The following is a 19,496-nucleotide window of genomic DNA, read 5'->3' as shown; positions in this document are numbered from 1 at the left end:
TCATTTTTCTCTGAGAGTGGGTTGAAGTTTTATTTTACTCAAGTGCTACTACATCTACTTTTATATGTATATATATATATATATATATCTATATATATATATATATATATATATATACATATATACATATATATATATATATGTTTTATCAATCACATTGCACTTTAATTCTAAGCCATCAATATCAGGAGGCCAACATGCAGAAACTGAAACATGATACGGCCAAGTACTCGAACCCGGCTAGCACATGACATGTGCTGTAGCGACTTACCCGATTGCTCCATCAAGAGATACAAGTTGAGTGCAACTTTTCTTATACCACAATGCACTTTAATTCTAAGCCATCAATATTGGGAGATCCATGGAGGCCAACATGCAGAAATTGAAACATGGTACAGCCAAGGACTCAAACCTAGCTAGTATATGACAAGTACTGTAGTGACTTAACTGATTGCTCCATCAAGAGAGATACAAGTTGAGCACAACTTTTCTTAAATATTTGTATGCTCGAGTTACATACACATACACGAAATTTTGCATTCAACCCATCTCCACTATATTACAATTGGTAAGTATACAAATGCGGAAAAGTATTTGTACAACACTGAATGGGTCCCAGTGAATAGAGATACATTTTTATCAACCACAATGCACTTTAATTCTAAGCCATCAATATCAGAAGCTCCATGGAGGCCAACATGCAGAAATTGAAACATGGTACAGCCAAGGACTCAAATCCGGCTAGCACATGAAAAGTGCTCTAGTGACTTAACTGATTGCTCCATCAAGAGAGATAAACTGAGTGCAACTTTTCTTATATATTTTATGTACGAGTATGTAACTCAAGCATACAAATATGTAAGAAAAGTTGCACTCAACTTATATTTCTCTTGATGGAGCAATCAGTTAAGTCACTACAGCAATTGTCACATGCTAGCTCGGTTCAAGTCCTTGGCTTAGAATTAAAGTGCATTGTCATTGATAAAAATGTATTTCTATTCACTGACACCCATTCAGTGTTGTACAAATACTTTCCTGCGTTCGTATACTTACCAATTGTACTATCATAGTGGAGATGAGTTGAACACAAAATTTCATATGTACATAACTCGAGCATACAAATACAGTATATAAGAAAAGTTGCGCTCAACTTGTATCTCTCTTGATGGAGCAATCAGTTAAGTCACTACAGCACTTGTCACGTACTACCCGGGTTCGAGTCCTTGGCCATACCACATTTCAATTTCTGCATGTTGGCCTCCATGGATCTCCCAATGTTGATGGCTTAGAATTAAAGTGCATTATGGTTGATAAAAATGCATCTCTATTCACTGGGACCCATTCAGTATTGTATAAACATATGTAAATGCAGGAAAATACAAAAGACGCAATTATCCAAGTAATTAATGAAAAGATAAATTGGGTCAGAGATGCAGCAGATAAGAAATAATGGTCTAGCAAGGTACACGAGAGAAAAAAAACAGCAATAGCAAGCCTAAAAGAAATTCAGGATGGAGACCAGGATGTAGAGAAAGACATCGATGATGTGTATAGAATTGGTCATTATTCTAAGGAAAGAAATCAACCCCTAAAGATAAAACTGAGAAATGAGTATTGAGGAATTAGAAAAAGAGATGACACTAATAGATAAACATACATACATACATCTACCAAAGGCTTTTTCCCCCTACACAGGGGGTAGCCAAAAAAGAAAAAGGCATAGAAATCACTCCCATCCATTCCATTTCCTATGTATTCCACTCCCCTTCACCCTCCACCCTCCTCCCTCCCTCTTTTCTTGGCACCTCCTGGATGACGGGTCATCCCTGCATCCTGTCCACTGCCCTGGGTCAGAAGCAGTGTCGCAAGACACAGCACATCCACAGCAAGGCCGCTTCATAAATTCAGCGACCCCCCCTCTCCATCCCTCATTCAGAAAAGGAGAAGACGGGGAGAAATCCCTTCGGGCTGTCAAATTTTTCTCATACATACTTCCTCACATACATACTTGGCTACACAGGGGGTAGCCAAAAAAGAACAAGGCATAGAAATCACTCCCATCCATTCCATTTCCTATGTATTCCACTCCCTTTCACCCTCCACCCTCCTCCCTCCCTCTTTTCTTGGCACCTCCTGGATGACGGGTCATCCCTGCATCCTGTCCACTGCCCTGGGTCAGAAGCAGTGTCGCAAGACACAGCACATCCACAGCAAGGCCGCTTCATAAATTCAGCGACCCCCCCTCTCCATCCCTCATTCAGAAAAGGAGAAGACGGGGAGAAATCCCTTCAGGCTTTGTCAAATTTTTCTCATACATACTTCCTCACCCCCCATCCCCCACCCACTCCCCCTCATGCATCACATGATCATCTATACACAACCCCTCTCCATTCAACCCTATCTTCTGTCCTCTCCCGTCCTTCCTCTCTTTTGTAATGCCCCTTTCACCACATCCATCCATCCATCTCATCCTAGGACGCCCCCTCATATTCACTCTTTCCACCTCTGCCTTCCACACTTCTTTTACTAATCTTTCTTCACTCATTCTTTCCATGTGTCCAAACCATCCTAATACTGTTTCATCAACCCTATCTCCCAGTTCCCTTTCCACCCCTGTTCTCCTCATCACCTCCTCATTTCTTACTCTATCCAGCCTAGTAACCCCTATCATACTTCTCAGACATTTCATCTCAAATGCATTCAAACTCCTTTCTTCCTTTCTCAAGTTCCATGTTTCTGCCCCATACAATACTGTTGGCACACTCACTCCTTCATATCACATCCTCTTAGCATCCATTCCCAGATGTCTATTTCTCATTACACTTTCAATCCACCAAGGCATTTACTCACTTCTCTCAATCTATATTCTACCTCCACCCCCACTCCTCCCTTTCCTGCCACATTCGCACCCAAATATCTAAAACTATCCACTTCCTCCAGTCTTTCACTCTTAACCCCTTCCATACGGTGACGCCTACGTAGGCATCATGAGGAGCAAGTGGGTACGCGAGGATGCTGACGTCGGCGTCTTGATTATATTTATTGTACTTGTACCTGTGTGACCCCCATACTCTGTAAACTGACTTCATCATATTTTTTATGGTTATCAAAATTCACAGGTGAGAGAAAAAACGATTAATACAACGGTGACTTTATTTTTCATAATGTGAGTATTATCACACAACATACATCTGGCAGCTAATGCTGCCCACGAGATTTTGGCCCGGAGTGAAGGGGTTAATGCTCGCTTCCAGACTGCTGTCACTCTCTCCCCTTGTACATCTCATCACCTTACTTTTACCCACATTTATCTTCAGCTTCCTTCTTTCACACACCTTCTCAAACTCTGTCACTAACTTCCTCAATCCCTCCTCTGATCCTGCTACAAGCGCAGTGTTGTCAGCAATCAACAACTGGCTCACCTCCCACTTTTCTCCATTTTCTTTAATCATCTCCAAACCTTGACCCACTACCCTTGCATTCACCTCTCGCACCACCCCATCCATGTAAAGATTGAACAGCCAGGGCAACATAACACATCCCTGATGAAGTCCCACCTTTACCTCAAACCATTCATTCTCTCCATTTCTAATCCTAACACAAGCTCTACTACTCTCATAAAAACTCTTGACTACTCTTAACAGCTTTCTTCCTATCCCATATATCAGCAGTACCTCCCACAGTGCCTTCCTGTCTACCCTGTCATAAGCCTTTTCCAGATCCATAAAAGCCCAAAAAACATCCTTACCTTTTCCTATAGCTTTCTCACATATCTGTCTTACCACAAAAATCTGATCTACACAACCTCTACCTGTCCTAAACCCGCACTGTTCCTCACCAATTACTCCCTCTGTTCCTCTCCTAATCCTCTCAATCAAGACCCTCCCATAAGCCTTCCCAACTACACTTGACAAGCTGATCCCTCTGAAACTACTACTCACACTTGTCCCCCTTTCCCTTGTGAAGCGGAAATATACAGGCACTCCTTCAGTCCTCCGGCACTCTACCCTCTCTTAAACAAACATTAAATAACCTCACAGGCCAGTCCACCATAAATGTACCTCCTTTCTTCAGACATTCTGCATGGCATCCATCCAGACCAGGCGCCTTACCTGCTCTCATCATCTTAACAGCTGCTTTCACTTCATCCTTCCCCATTTCTCCTCCATTTTTCTCACTCATCACTCTCATTTTCTTAGCGCTTCCAACTGCAACTACCTTTCCCTCCCTATTCTCCTTCACATTTAGCAACTCCCCGTCTGGGGTATTGGCTGCATGTTATTGTGGCAAAGTAGCATGCAGTTGATATTTTAGGGTCTATATGGGGCGCCCCTATGGACCAGAGCCACACATCATTTTGTCTATGATAGAGGAAAACTCTGTTCATAGAGAAATTATGACACTTTTATACTACGACTGTCCCTCCGTTATACTGTCCCCCAACCCCTTCTTGCTGTCCTGTACCATTTCTCTGAGCATTCATTTTCTATTTTTGCCGACCCTGTGGTGGGGGAAGAGAATGCTACCACCAAGTTTTCCCACTTGAGTCGTAAAAGGTGACAAAAAACGGGATGGGGGATGGGATTAGGAGTCCTACTACCTGTAGCCCCGAAAGGGGACATTCCTAAAAACAAAATAAAAGGCATAAGAGGGTCTGGGAGTTTTCCAACCAGTACCCTAAGGTTTGAGTCTTTTAATGTGTGTGGATGTGGTACAGATGAGAGTAAGAGGGAAGAGATTGGCAGTATGTTTGTGAGAAGATGGATGTGCTGGCTTTGAGTGAAACTAAAATGAAAGGAAAGGGCAACTGTGAGTTTGGGAGTGTAGCTGGGAGGTACTCAGGAGTGAAGAGGGGATGAGGGAGAGAAGGGGTGGCTATACTAGTAAGTGAAGAGATAAGTAAGCAGGTAGTGGAGTGGAAGGAGGTTTCATCAAGGTTGATGTGGATGAAGGTGAAGCTGGGAAGGGAGATGTGGGTTTTTGTAAGTGCGTATGGACCTGGTAGTGAGAAGAGTGTAGAGGAAAGGGAGGCTTTTTGGGTAGATATAAATGAGTGTATAGAGGGATTAGGGAGAAATGTCAATGTAGTTGTATTGAGAGACCTTAATGCTAGGGTAGGAAATGAGCCAATAGACGGAGTGATTGGGAAGTATGGAGTTCCCGGTAAAAATCATAGTGGAGAAATGATGGTGGAGATGTGTCTTGAAAGAGTTGATGATAGCTAATACAGTATTTAGGAAGAAAGTCAAGCATAAGTACACATGGGAGAGAGTGGTGGATGGAAGGGTGGCAGTTAGTGTTAATGGACAATATAGTGGTGACCAGGAGTATGGTAGGAAGAGTTAGGGATGTACATGTTCTAAGGGGAGAGAGTGGGGGAATATCAGATCCTTTTCTGGTGGAAGGTAAAATGAGAGTGGAGAATAGGTGGAGAAAGAGGAAAAGGACAGAAGGTAGGGAGGTACTTAGAGTGAACTGCTTAAATGAGGAAAAAAAGGAGAGTGAGTTTAAGAAGAAACTGAAAGAGGAGTGGGAGGGAGTAAAGGATAGAGTAGAACTGGGAGTGGAGGAGGAATGGGGATGTTCAAGGAGGGAGTCATAAGGTGTGCAAAGATGGTGTGTGGAACAAGGAGAGCGGGAGGAAAAAGAAGGAAGGGTAGTGAGTGGTGGGATGAGGAAGCAAAGAAATGTGTAGAAGAAAAGAAGCAGGCATTCATAGATTGGCTGCAAATTAGGACAAGGGAATCGTATGAGAGGTACAAAGTAAAGAGAAGGGAAGTTAAGCATAAGATAAAGGAAGCAAAGAGGAGAGCAGATGTGAGATGGGGTAAGAGTATGACAGAAAATTTTGAAAGCGATAAAAAGATGTTGTGGAAGGAAATTAAAAAAGAAAAAGGAGGCAAATCAAGTAGAGAGGAAAAGGTAAAAGGTGCAGATGGAGAGATGATAATGGAAGAGAAGGCAGTGAGAGGAAGATGGGCAGAGTATTTTAAGGAGTTGCTAAATGTGAAGGAGGATAGGGAGGGAAAGGTAGTTGCAGTGGGAAGCGCTAAGAAAATGAATGTGATGAGTGAGGAAAATGGAGGAGAAATAGGGAAGGATGAAGTGGAAGCAGCTGTTAAGATGATGAGAGCAGGTAAGGCACCTGGGTTGGATGGATGCCATGCAGAATGTCTGAAGAAAGGGGGTACAGTGATGGTGAACTGGCTGGTGAGGTTGTTTAATGTTTGTTTGAGAGAGGATAGAGTGCCAGAGGACTGGAGGAGTGCTTGTATATTTCCGCTTTATAAGGGAAAGGGGGACAAGTGTGAGTGTAGTAGTTTCAAAGGGATCAGCTTGTTGAGTGTAGTTGGGAAGGCTTATGGGAGGGTCTTGATTGAGAGGATTAGGAGAGGAACAGAGGGAGTAATTGGTGAGGAACAGTGCGGGTTTAGGACAGGTAGGGGCTGTGTAGAGCAGATCTTTGTGGTAAGACATATGTGAGAAAGCTATAGGAAAAGGTAAGGATGTTTTTTGGGCTTTTATGGATCTGGAAAAGGCTTATGACAGGGTAGATAGGAAGGCACTGTGGGAGGTACTGCAGATATATGGGATAGGAGGAAAGCTGTTAAGAGTAGTCAAGAGTTTTTACGAGAGTAGTAGAGCTTGTGTTAGGATTAGAAATGGAGAGAGTGAATGGTTTGAGGTAAAGGTGGGACTTCATCAGGGATGTGTTATGTCACCCTGGCTGTTCAATCTTTACATGGATGGGGTGGTGCGAGAGGTGAATGCAAGGGTAGTGGGTCAGGGTTTGGAGATGATTAAAGAAAATGGGGAACAGTAGGAGGTGAGCCAATTGTTGTTTGCTGACAACACTGCGCTTGTAGCAGGATCAGAGGAGGGATTGAGGAAGTTAGTGACAGAGTTTGAGGTGGTGTGTGAAAGAAGGAAGCTGAAGATAAATGTGGGTAAAAGTAAGGTGATGAGATGTACAAGGGGAGAGAGTGAGAGCAGGCTGGAGGTGAGTATTAAGGGTGAAAGACTGGAGGAAGTGGATAGTTTTAGATATTTGGGTGCGAATGTGGCAGGCAAGGGAGTGGGGGTGGAGGTAGAATGTAGATTGAGAGAAGCGAGTAAATGCCTTGGTGGATTGAAAAGTGTAATGAGAAATAGACATCTGGGAATGGATGCTAAGAGGAGGTTATATGAAGGGGTGATTGTACCAACAGCATTGTACGGGGCACAAACATGGAACATGAGAGAGGAAGAGAGAAGGAGTTTGAATGTGTTTGAGATGAAATGTCTGAGAAGTATGATAGGGGTTACTAGGCTAGACAGAGTAAGAAATGAGGAGGTGGAGAACAGGGGTGGAAAGGGAGCTGGGAGAAAGGGTTGATGAAAGGGTACTAGAATGGTTTGGACACATGGAAAGAATGAGTGAAGAACGATTAGTAAAAAAAAGTATGGAAGGCAGAGGTGGAAGGAGTGAATATGAGGGGGCGTCCTAGGATGAGATGGATGGATGGGGTGAAAGGGGCATTACAAAAAAGAGGAATGGCTGTGGAGGAAGGACGGGGGAGGACAGAAGATAGGGGTGAATGGAGAGGGGTTGTGTATAGATGATGCTATGATGCATGAGGGGGAGTGGGTGGGGGGTGGGGAGGTATGCGTGAGAAGAAAATTGACAAAGCCCGAAGGGATTTCTCCCCATCTCCTTTTCTGCATGAGGGGACGGAGAGGGGGGGGGTCGCCGAATTTATGAAGCGGCCTTGCTGTGGATGCGCTGTGTCTTGCGACACTGCTTCTGACCCAAGGCAGTGGACAGGATGCAGGGATGACCTGTCATCCATGAGGTGCCAAGATAAAAGGGAGGGAGGAGGGTGGAGGGGAGTGGAATATGTAGGAAATGGAATGGGTGGAAGTGGTTTCTATGCATTTTTCTTTGTGGCTACCCCCCATGTAGGGGGAAAAAGCCTTTGGTATATGTATCACTCTCATTTTCTTAGCACTTCCAACTGCAACTACCTTTCGATCCCTATCCTCCTTCACATTTAGCAACTCCTTAAAATACTCTGCCCACCTTCCTCTCACTGCCTTCTCTTCCATTATCATCTCTCCATCTGCACCTTTTACCTTTTCTTCTCTACTTGATTCGCCTCCTCTTTCTCTTAATTACCTTCCAAAACATCTTTTTATTGCTTTCAAAATTTTCTGTCATACTCTTACCCCATCTCACATCTGCTCTCCTCTTTGCTTCCTTTATCTTATGCTTAACTTCCCTTCTCTTTACTTTGTACCTCTCATACAATTCCCTTGTCCTAATTTGCAGCCAATCTATGAATGCCTGCTTCTTTTCTTCTACACAATTCTTTGCTTCCTCATCCCACCACTCACTACCCTTCCTTCTTTTTCCTCCCGCCCTCCTTGTTCCACACACCATCTTTGCACACCTTATGACTCCCTCCTTGAACCATCCCCATTCCTCCTCCACTCCTAGTTCTACTCTATCCTTTACTCCCTCCCACTCCTCTTTCAGCTTCTTATACTCACTCTCCTTATTTTCCTCATTTAAGCAGTTCACTCTAAGTACCTCCCTTCATTCTGCCCTTTTCCTCTTTCTCCACCTATTCTCCACTCTCATTTTACCTTCCACCAGAAAAGGATCTGATATTCCCCCACTCTCTCCCCTTAGAACATGTACATCCCTAACTCTTCCTACCATACTCCTGGTCACCACTATATTGTCCATTAACACTCTATCTGCCACCCTTCCACCCACCACCCTCTCCCATGTGTACTTATGCTTGACTTTCTTCCTAAACACTGTATTTGCTATCATCAACTCTCTTTCAAGACACATCTCCACCATCATTTCTCCACTATGATTTTACCGGGAACTCCATATTTCCCAATCACTCCATCTATTGGTTCTTTTCCTACCCTAGCATAAAGGTCTCTCAATACAACTACAGTACATTGACATTTCTCCCTAATCCCTCTATACACTCATTTATATCTACCCAAAAAGCCTCCTTTTCCTCCATGCTCTTCTCACTACCAGGTCCATACGCACTTACAAAAACCCACATCTCCCTTCCCAGCTTCACCTTCATCCACATCAACCTTGATGAAATCTCCTTCCACTCCACTACCTGCTTACTTATCTCTTCACTTACAAGTATAGCCACCCCTTCTCTCCCTCATCCCCTCTTCACTTCTGAGTATCTCCCAGCTACACTCCCAAACTCACAGTTGCCCTTTCATTTTAGTTTCACTCAAAGCCAGCACATCCATCTTTCTTCTCACAAACATACTGCCAATCTCTTCCCTTTTACTCTCCTCTGTACCACATCCACGCACATTAAAAGACCCAAACCTTAGGGTACTGGTTGGAAAACTCCCAGACCCTCTTATGCCTTTTCTTCTTTTTTTAGGAATGTCCCCTTTCGGGGCTACAGGTAGTAGGACTCCTAATCCCATCCCCCATCCCGTTTTTTGTCGCCTTTTACGACTCAAGTGGAGAGACTTGGTGGTAGCATTCTCTTCCCCCACCACAGGGTCGGCGAAAAGAGGAAATGAATATTCAGAGAAATGGTACAGGACAGTAACAAGGGGTTGGGGGACAGCATAACCGAGGGATAGTCATAGTATAAAAGCGTTTCCTCTATCACAGACATAATGATGCATGGCTCTGGTCCATAGGGGCGCCCCATATAGACCCTAAAGTATCAACTGCATGCTACTTTGCCACAATAACATGCAGCCAATACCCCAGAACAAAGATTGGAGAAATTACAGTTGTCAACATTGGAGCAGAGAAGGGAAAGAGTCCTTTTGTTGACCATTTTCAAAATTACAAAAACACACCACAATCACTTGTCACTATTCGAAGATATAAACATCACAGAAAGTAATAAACTTAAGAGGTATTCACTAGCTAATGTCTCAGCAGCAAACGAGTTCACCCTGAACATATTAATGACTACAGAAAACCTGATCACAATCTAGTTCACTGAATATGGGGATCTTTCAGCTACAACTATAAAATATAATCAAGACACCATGCCGGTATCCTTGTCTACCCACTCATGCCACATGATGCCTATGTTAGTGTCATCGTATGGATGCGGTCACAGTCCACCTACCCCTCTCTTGCAGTACATCAATCATTTGAGTAAAAACTTAAAAGGTTTGACACACATGATCTTCTAGATCTAAAGTCAAATTGTCTGTCAGAATGCTCATCTTTTCAAGATATTTGGATGATCAATCTTTCACAATCATTTCACATAATTTCACTATTGTGCTGGTCAATGATACCAGCCTATAATTTAATGGTGTCTACTTCCACATTTGTGAATTGGTGCCACCTTAGCTCTTTTTCAATCATGTGGCACTATACCTTCTTTCAGTTAACAAATAATAAGACTGTGAATCTTGTCTGCCAGTTGTTCCTTACATTCTTAAAATATTCAGTTTGAAATCCCGTCAGCTCCTGAAGCTTTTATCACATCCAATCATCCCAAGAGATTGAGCACTTCCCTCATGAATTGTTGCTCCCTTCACTTTCCTCAAAAAAATTGCTCTCCTTTAAGAAGACCATTTGAAAACTTTTATTCATTATTTCTGCCTAAGCTGAGGCCTCCTAAAAGACCTCACATCCCACTATTAGCTTCGTGATTACTTCTCTATGTCTCAGTGTAACATTTCTAAACCTCTAAAATAATTTCAATTCATCTTTCCACTGATCTCTGACACCTCTTTCAAAATTACTTTCTTCCTGTGAATTTTTGTATAGTCATATCTATCTTGTTTGTAAGCTTATTTTGTGTTTTTACTTCTTCTCTTCCTCCATTTCCCACAAGCCATGTCCCTTAACTTAAAAAAAAAAAAAAAAAAAAAAAATCAATATTGCCCCTTCTGTTGAACCAACATTATTTCTGTTTTTTCTTTAAGCTAATCTTTGGCACATTTTTGTTCCCTCCAAAGTTCTAAATGTTGGGGAAGATTTCCCATTTCCTCATTATTCCCATGGTATTCATGAATTTCCCCCAGCCTGCTTCTCCAAGGAATTTCTTCAGGCCTAAGTAATTTCCCTTCCCAAAGTTGAGTCTACCTTGTGCGAGTCATTTCTTGGCTCTATTACCTATCATCCAGCTGAAATTCAATTGTTACATGGTCACTTTTTTCTATGGGGCAAATACAATTTAATGAGCTGATGATGATGTCTGACTCTTTAGTTAGCAGCAGATCTAATCTTGTGGAAATATCACTTCTCACCAGAGTCTTCCTTTAACCACTGGGTCTTGTGTTCTCCACTGATTTGTCACTTGGTTCCCATCCATCCAGGTTGACCTCACTGCAATTAAAATCTCCAATAAGGACTAAATTTTACTTTGTTCATTATTTTTCTTTAGGAGAAGAGTTGTATCTAACAACATTTCTTGATATTTAGATTCATTCCAAGCTCTTGTCTTGGGAGGAGGGGGGGTGACATATGCCACCATGAAGTCTCTTTCATTCTGCCCTTCAGTTCAAATTTCCAGGTGGATTGCTTCAACCTTGCCTTCATGCAGGTTTACTTCTTCCACCTTTATATCCTTTCTCACAGCATCCATAACCCCTCTACCCATTTTATCTTCTCTGTCTCCTCTCCAGGAGATATATGTAGATAAAAAAAATTGGGAGTTTGGTCTCTGCAGGTTTACTTGTTCCACCTATCCTTTCTCACAGCATCCATAACCCCTCCACCCATTTTATCTTCTCTGTCTCCTCTCCAGGAGATATATGTAGATAAACATTTTTTGAGAGTTTGGTCTCTGCATATTGCAATACATCAACAGTTCCTCACACAGACTGAAGGATATAAGCAAGATTGAGAGAATACCAAGGGATACAACCAGATTATCCTCAGCCTGGTAGATAAACCATATAAAGAAATACTACAAGTACTGGGTCTGCCAACTTTGAAATATCGAAGAGAAACAGGCAATATGATTACAGTTTTCAGGTCACTGACAGAAGAGATCTTCTGATTAAAGATGGCAGAGATTTAAGAGGTCATGGGAACAAATTAAGAAAGAGCATATGTCCAAAGGATGTGAAGGAACATGTTTTCCATAGAGATGCATAAATACTTGAAACAGCTTAACCACTTCCATACGGTGACGCCTACGTAGGCGGCATGAGGAGCAAGTGGGTACTCGATGATGCCGACGTCGGCATCTTGATTATATTTATTGTAGTCGTACCTATGTATCCTCCATTCTCTCTAAACTGGCTTCATCATATTTTCTATGGTTATCAAAATACACAGGTGAAAGAGAACGAACGATTGAGCACCGACTTTATTTTTTATAATGCAATTATTATGATGCAACATCGCACGTCGGGCAGCTAATGCTGCCCGACGTGCGATGTGCCCCGGAGTGAAGAGGTTAAAAGACCCACGCTGGAAAAATACTTGAATTCAAATATATGACAATTGGAAACCAAGGATATAAATTAAGTTGAAACTGTACATGAATTTGAAGTCTGGTATGATAAATTGGAAAGCAAGAGATGAGACCCAATGAGCAATGCTAATTTCCTGTATACTACAACTAAGTAAATAAACATACACACATTTTCTACATTTGATCCTGTTTCTTGAGACTTGATATTCCTTACTAGATACAAACTTTATTCTTTATCTATTTATATCTGTCCATACACCAACAGACTTCTTCACCCTTATAAAGAAGGTAGCCTGCCAAGGCATGTACCCACCCTTCAATCATCCTACACCAGTGGTTCTCAAACTTTTTCATGAGCAACCCTATTTGGAACATTTCAATCCTTTGCAACCCAGAATAAAGTAAAGAGAAACAAAATGGACAGTGATACATACCCTTTACTTTGGAAAAAAAAATAATGTGTGCAGCTTTTCTTTAACAAAATTAAATTAACAGAGGATGAACACACATTAATGTGCGGTTAAAAGAAAAATTCAATTAGTTAACTATTTGAAATACTCTGAAAACGTGAGAATTTACTGTGTCCCTTCGACCCATCAAAATTTATCTCGCGACCCATAGTTTGAGAGCCACTGTCCTACACCTATCAAACACCCATATTGTCTTCCCTTTTATCTTCACTCCTACTACCCTTCCAACTGCCTAGGTCAAAAGCAATGCAGCAAGACAACGCCCCTCCAAAGCAGGGCCAACAGCCAAAGTTGGTTTACCTCCAACTGCTTCACTTACTGGGTGACCCCCACCCTTGCCCACACAAGAGTGAATAGAATAGATAAGGAGAAATCTCTTCAGGCTACATCAATCCATTATCTACCTGCAACCATTCCCCACTCACACCCACCTCCTACCTTCTCCCTTCCTTGCTCTACAGACACCAACCCTTTTAGCCAAGGCCACTTTCACCCCATTCATTCATCCATCCCCCTCAGCACCCTATCCATGGTCTACACTCAAACACTCCATTTCTTACTCTATCCATCATACTCCTTAATTCTAAATTTCTTCTTTCTGCCTCCCCCAATATTTCAAGTCTCCACCCCACCGTCTTAGGGAGAATAACCCCTTCATATATCTACTCATGACATCCTTCATTCCACCATGACATCCACTTGCTTCTCTCACTTTACAGTTCACCTCCAACCCCATTTTTCCTCTCCCTGTCATCCACCTCCTCCAGCCTCCTTCCTTTAAGACTTACCTCCAAGCTAATCCCCTCCTCACCTCCTGCACATCTCATCACCTTACATCTACCCAAATTTATTTCTATCATCTTAAATTCACAAGTTTCAAATATCCCAATTAAGACATTGAAAAATATGTCAGTGCAGCTATTGTTTATCTGACTGTATATCAATCTGAAAAAATGTATATGCAATCTACTCTAATGAACTAATTCTAAAAGCATTAGGTTGATATAGTGTGATCCAATATAAACATAATAAAATATAGAAATCTTAAAATACAAACAAAACACCAAATATTCATACAAAGCACAAATATAGTTTGTATTACCATTTGAATGTCCTTTAAGACTAATATACATGAATTTGCTGCATCTGAACCAATGCAACAATCTACAACCATCTAACTCGGATCTCTTTACTAAAATGGAGCCTTCATTCACCTTGTGACATTTATAAATGTCACCACATACACACTTCTCATCCTGAGAAGCTTCATCACAGAAGATTTTAGACAGATGCAGACATGCAGTAACATTTATTAAAATTAAAATTTCAGAAAAAAAAGTATGACTGCTATTACAAAAAAAAAATTAATTTTAACAATACACATAGGTTTCCAAAGGGCATTCAGTGCATTTGTACATGAAAGCATAAAACATGACTTTGTGCTATTCTGTGCAATAAGAGAATTAAAAATCTGTGCCTAAATACCTTTACATATCTGGGTTCTTTCCACTTGATTTGCTAAACAAAATTTTTTTTTAATCAGTTACAATATATTCCCACACAACAAAAGGAACTATACACACACACACTAACATAAAAATAATTATTATAAAAACACATGGTCATATAAAAAAAAATCAATCATATGCATAAATTGCTCCCCCTTTCTACCCTCCCCATTAAAAAATATAAATAAAAAATATGTACATGACTTTGCTCTGTCCCACAATGTTCTCCAGTTCTTCCATTAAATTCTCCAGACTGTGGTCTTCTGAATGGGCTCTTATGTTGTGATTCATCATGGTCTTAGATATGTGCTAGATTCGTGATCAACAGCCATTACCCTCCTGGATGTGAGCTCGAGCCATTACCCTCCTGGATATGAGCTCAAAGCTCATATATAACCAGTCTATGGGTAATGCTGTGACCTTACACACACACCTTCCCGCCCACAAGAGTTGGAGTAACTGCTCGAACCACAGTAATACTAAATTTATTTCAGCCCTAGGCAGGATTCAAACTCAGGCCACTGGAGTAGCAGTTGCAAATGCTACCACTGCGCCATCAAGTCATCAGTGTGTATGTACAGACACCACCCAATTTAAGACCATTCAAGTTATGAACAGAGATACAAATGAAATTGTCCACACATTAATTTTTTGCTCAGACACAAAAGCTGAACAGGAAAGAAGCTTGACATGCCCCTCCATACATTACAGCACTTGCTGTCCCAAAGTATAAGTCAATCCTCACAGGATTCCCATGGATCCACAGAAGATTCCACATTACCCCATGATGCACTAAGTAAAACACCTTCTTGAAATCAACATAGCCTTAAAAAAAAAGTTGAAACTCATATTGGCATACTCCACAAGAATATGAAACACTAGGATCCAATCAGTTGTTGACTTATCTGGCATGAACCTAGACTGCTCAGGCCTTTGAGACTTTAGTTGTGAACAAACAGGAACAGATGGGCAAGCACCTTACCTGGCACACTAAGCAGTGTAATACCACAGTAGTTGTTGCCATCCTGCCAGTCCCCTTTCCCTTTCCAAATTGGGAGACCAGAACCTTTTCCCAGTCAGAGGAAATGGTACTGGACATGTGGTACAGTAGACAGTACCACATGCAACCCACACCTCACCTCCAGCTTTCAGCAAATCTGCACTAATGTTGCAGAAGCCAGCAGCCTCTCCACCCAGGGCTGTGGAGTCGGAACACAAAACCTCCGACTCCGACTCCAACTCCTCTTCATGAAATTAACTGATTATGGCCTACATATTTTATAAAGCATATACAACACACATACACTCCAATCTTGAGTAGACATATATCATTATAACTAGTCTATATCTAAAGAATATATGTTATAGTGTGGCTTTCCTATGTTTGACCTCTTAATTAATACTTCATAAGTGAAGTAGAGACAAAAAAAATTGAGAGGTTGAAGAAAATTCAGTGAAAAAAAAAGATTCTATAATGCAAGACATTTGGCAAAATATATCTTTGCAAATAAGTGATAAGTACATTTCAAAAACAAAAATATTGTACTTTATAACAAAGGTTGAAATATAACCTTTATAAAGGATATACAAACCTAATGATAAAAAAATATAATGGAAGATTTTATTTTTATATATATAGTTTTGCAAATACAAAATAATTAGAATGAAAATAATTTATAAAAGAAGTTTAGGCAAATTTCTTGAAAGGAAACAGTAAATATAGAAAAAATAAACCTTATTGATACGAGTACGGTGCAAGGTCGAGTGTTACAGCTGAACATGTATGATACTGAAAGGTATATGTATCATACATACTTTTTGGGTATCATCATCCTTCATATGTTTTCATACCTTCTTTTGTCTTAATGTACTGAAATTACTGACACAAGTACCTCTTGGTTTAACTACATACTAGTACTGCTATGTGATTATTGCGATGGACATTACTCTGGTTCTGGAACCGATCTTATCGATACAAGTACAAAAGAAGATACAGCTGAACATGTTTGAAACATGAATTTTTTTTCAACTTTAAATATCCTCATGTCAATAATTCATTGTTAAAAAGTATAGAAGGGAAAAAAGAAGGGGAAAGGAGAGAAGAGATAGTATTACTGCGTTAGTCTACAGTTGAAATCATAATTATCCTACCAACACAGCAGTGGGAGAAACCACCAAACTGATTGTGGTACTCCCCCAGGTAGGCGTAGTTCCTCCTTGGGGATCGGTGCCATCTGCGTAGAGCTGATGGCCAGGGGTGGTTGCTGCTGATTGGCCCCCAACTCTTGGGGTTGGGGGGTGGTCCCACGACGTAGACGTTGCACCACCATCAGACAACGTAGACGTTACACCACGTAGACGTTACACCACCATCAGACAAGACCGGACTGACGGCAATGGCGGTGGACTCATCACCCTGATCCACCATTCCATCTGTTTTGTGGACACAAGTGCCACAACCAAAATTCTCCTCCCTACCACAGATAACACAACAGAAACCCAATCCATTCGTATCCGCACAGGCAACAATTCAACACTAACAATAGTTAACATGTACATTCCCCCCCAATCATCCCCCACAGTTCCAAACACCTTCAGACCTCAACTCAGCCAACTAACCTCAATCCCCAACCTGATCATGGGTGGTGACTTCAACGCCAAGTCGTCTGCCTGGTTTGTCGACAACCCTGACACAGACAGAGGGCTTGATATACAGACTCAATTCGACTCATTGACTATCATGAACAACACGCATAATCATACACATATCCCATACCAAGCCCTCTACACTCCCTCCTCTCCTGATATCACCTTTTGCTCCCCCTGCCTAACCCCAACAACATCATGGAGAGTGGTCGGAGCCCTTGGCTCTGACCACCTTCCAATCATCATCACCACCAAAACAAGATGCACCCCAGCTGGCAACAGACACACTTACACCAATTACAAGAGAGCTAACTGGGAAGCCTTTACTGAAGAGACAGAACAACATTTTGAAACACTTAACAGTACACCAATCACAAACATAAACAATGCTGTGCACGCTTTTAATACAACCATACAAAACGCAGACAAGAGATACATCCCTAGAGGCAACAGAAAATCACACAACCCCAACTTCACACCAGAAATCCAAGACCTCATCAGACAACGTGACACACTTAAACACGATACCCCCACACCTATCCCTCAAAACATAGCAGACCAAATACAAACACTAAACACTGTGATTGCCAATAAAATACATGAACAAAAAACACAAAATTGGCAAAACTTTATCAATACACTTGATCACAAAACAAACACCAGCAAATTGTACAAAACACTCAACAGCATCACACTATCCAACACTAACACTACACGCTCTCACGCAGCAATAATCACAACAACAGATAATCTACCCTCAAACAGACAACAAGCAAATGCACTCATACGTCATTTTGCACAGACGAGCCATCTTACATCTCACCCTGACGACCGACGCACCATTCGACGTAAGAAAGACTTCCCCACAGACTCAGACTATACACCCTTCATAGACAGTCAGACAAAACTCATAATGCATAATCTCAAGCACTCATCTGCCTGTGGCCCTGATAACATAAGCAACATCCACCTAAAACACATTGGACCACAAGGTATACACGCACTCACAAACATTGCAAACTACAGCTATTCACACAACACTATACCCGACATCTGGAAGCATGGTAAAATAATCACCATTCCAAAACCGAACAAAGACCCAACAATCCCAACATCGCACCGCCCAATCACACTTCTCTGCACCCCCTCTAAAGTCATTGAACGCCTAATACTTAAACTTGTCACACCATATATTCCCCTTGCTGACTCACAACACGGCTTTAGGCCACTACACTCCACAAACACTCTTCTGACAAACCTCACACAAAGAATTTTTGATGACATCAATTCAGATAGGCCCCACCACAGAACACTTCTTATAACATTGGACATTAGTAAAGCTTTTGATGCTATCCCCCGCCACAACCTAACAAATAAAATATATAATACAGACATGCACAATAACACCAAAAGATGGCTGGCCAATTATCTGGCAGGCAGGAATGCTCATGTGTCATATAATGGCCAATCATCGCACATCAGAAACATTAAGAATGGAGTACCACAGGGCTCAGTTCTATCCCCCACATTATTTAATCTATACATGCATGACTTACCCACGCCAGACACCTCAGAAATACAAATCTCTTCCTACGCAGACGACATAACAATCACATGCACACATCGTAACACAGACAAAGCTGCAGAAATAATCCAGCCATACCTTGACACACTCAACACATGGTTCATCACAAACAGACTCAAAATAGCTCCAACCAAATCTACAGCAACACTTCTCACCAACTGGACAAAAGAACACAAATACATACCTCATCTCTACATCAACAACACTCTAATACCACACACAAACACACCGAAAATTCTTGGTGTAACATACGATACATCCATGTCTTTCAAACAACACCTCACAAACATAAAAAACAAACGCACACCTAGACTTAACGCACTTAAGTCAATCACAGGAACAACATTTGGACAAAACAAAGAAACTAATATAACAATATACAAACAATGCATACGCTCAGTGATGAATTATGCGAGTCCTGCATGGGCTCCTAATCTCAGTGAGACACACCACAACACCCTTCAAATCATACAAAACAAAGCCCTAAAAACAATTACAGGCTGCACAAATACATCACCTACAGACCATTTACACCATGAAACAAAAGTCCTCAAAGTCAAGGACCACCTCGACATGAGAGGCACACAAACACTTGCTGCAGCCACCACAAACACATCACACCCGCTACACTACATAGCAGAACACCCACACACACCAAGAAACATTAAAACTACACCCAAAGACCTTTATTACGCACAGATACTCTCTTCTCTTCCTCCACAACCACCAAATACCAGCCTCCGGAAACATATTCATAATCATATCACTCACCGCTCCATTAACACACTGAAAGACAACACACTGCTGCATGCCAGACCCCCTGATATCCACCCTTCTGAATCCTCTCTCCCAC

The 19,496-nt window shown here is 41.5% G+C and overlaps 1 protein-coding gene across 6 annotated transcripts in view; it reads right to left on the bottom strand.

Moving 5' to 3' along the window:
- Positions 1-19,496, bottom strand: part of LOC143032875 (fumarate hydratase, mitochondrial-like) — a 122,952-nt gene that overhangs the window by 80,696 nt on the left and 22,760 nt on the right. For 3 of the 6 annotated variants that reach the window (XM_076198065.1, XM_076198066.1, XM_076198068.1), the window contains one exon: positions 14,390-14,422. The exons of the other annotated variants lie outside the window; for them this stretch is intronic. In XM_076198065.1, coding sequence (XP_076054180.1) covers positions 14,390-14,422 — 33 coding nt within the window. The remainder of the gene's footprint in view (positions 1-14,389; positions 14,423-19,496) is intronic. 6 annotated transcript variants of the gene reach the window in all.

This window comes from Oratosquilla oratoria, chromosome 14, assembly GCF_046742065.1.
Source record: "Oratosquilla oratoria isolate Oo_2021 chromosome 14, ASM4674206v1, whole genome shotgun sequence".
Classification (NCBI taxonomy): domain Eukaryota; kingdom Metazoa; phylum Arthropoda; class Malacostraca; order Stomatopoda; family Squillidae; genus Oratosquilla; species Oratosquilla oratoria.
This window is presented reverse-complemented; position numbering and strand designations above follow the sequence as displayed.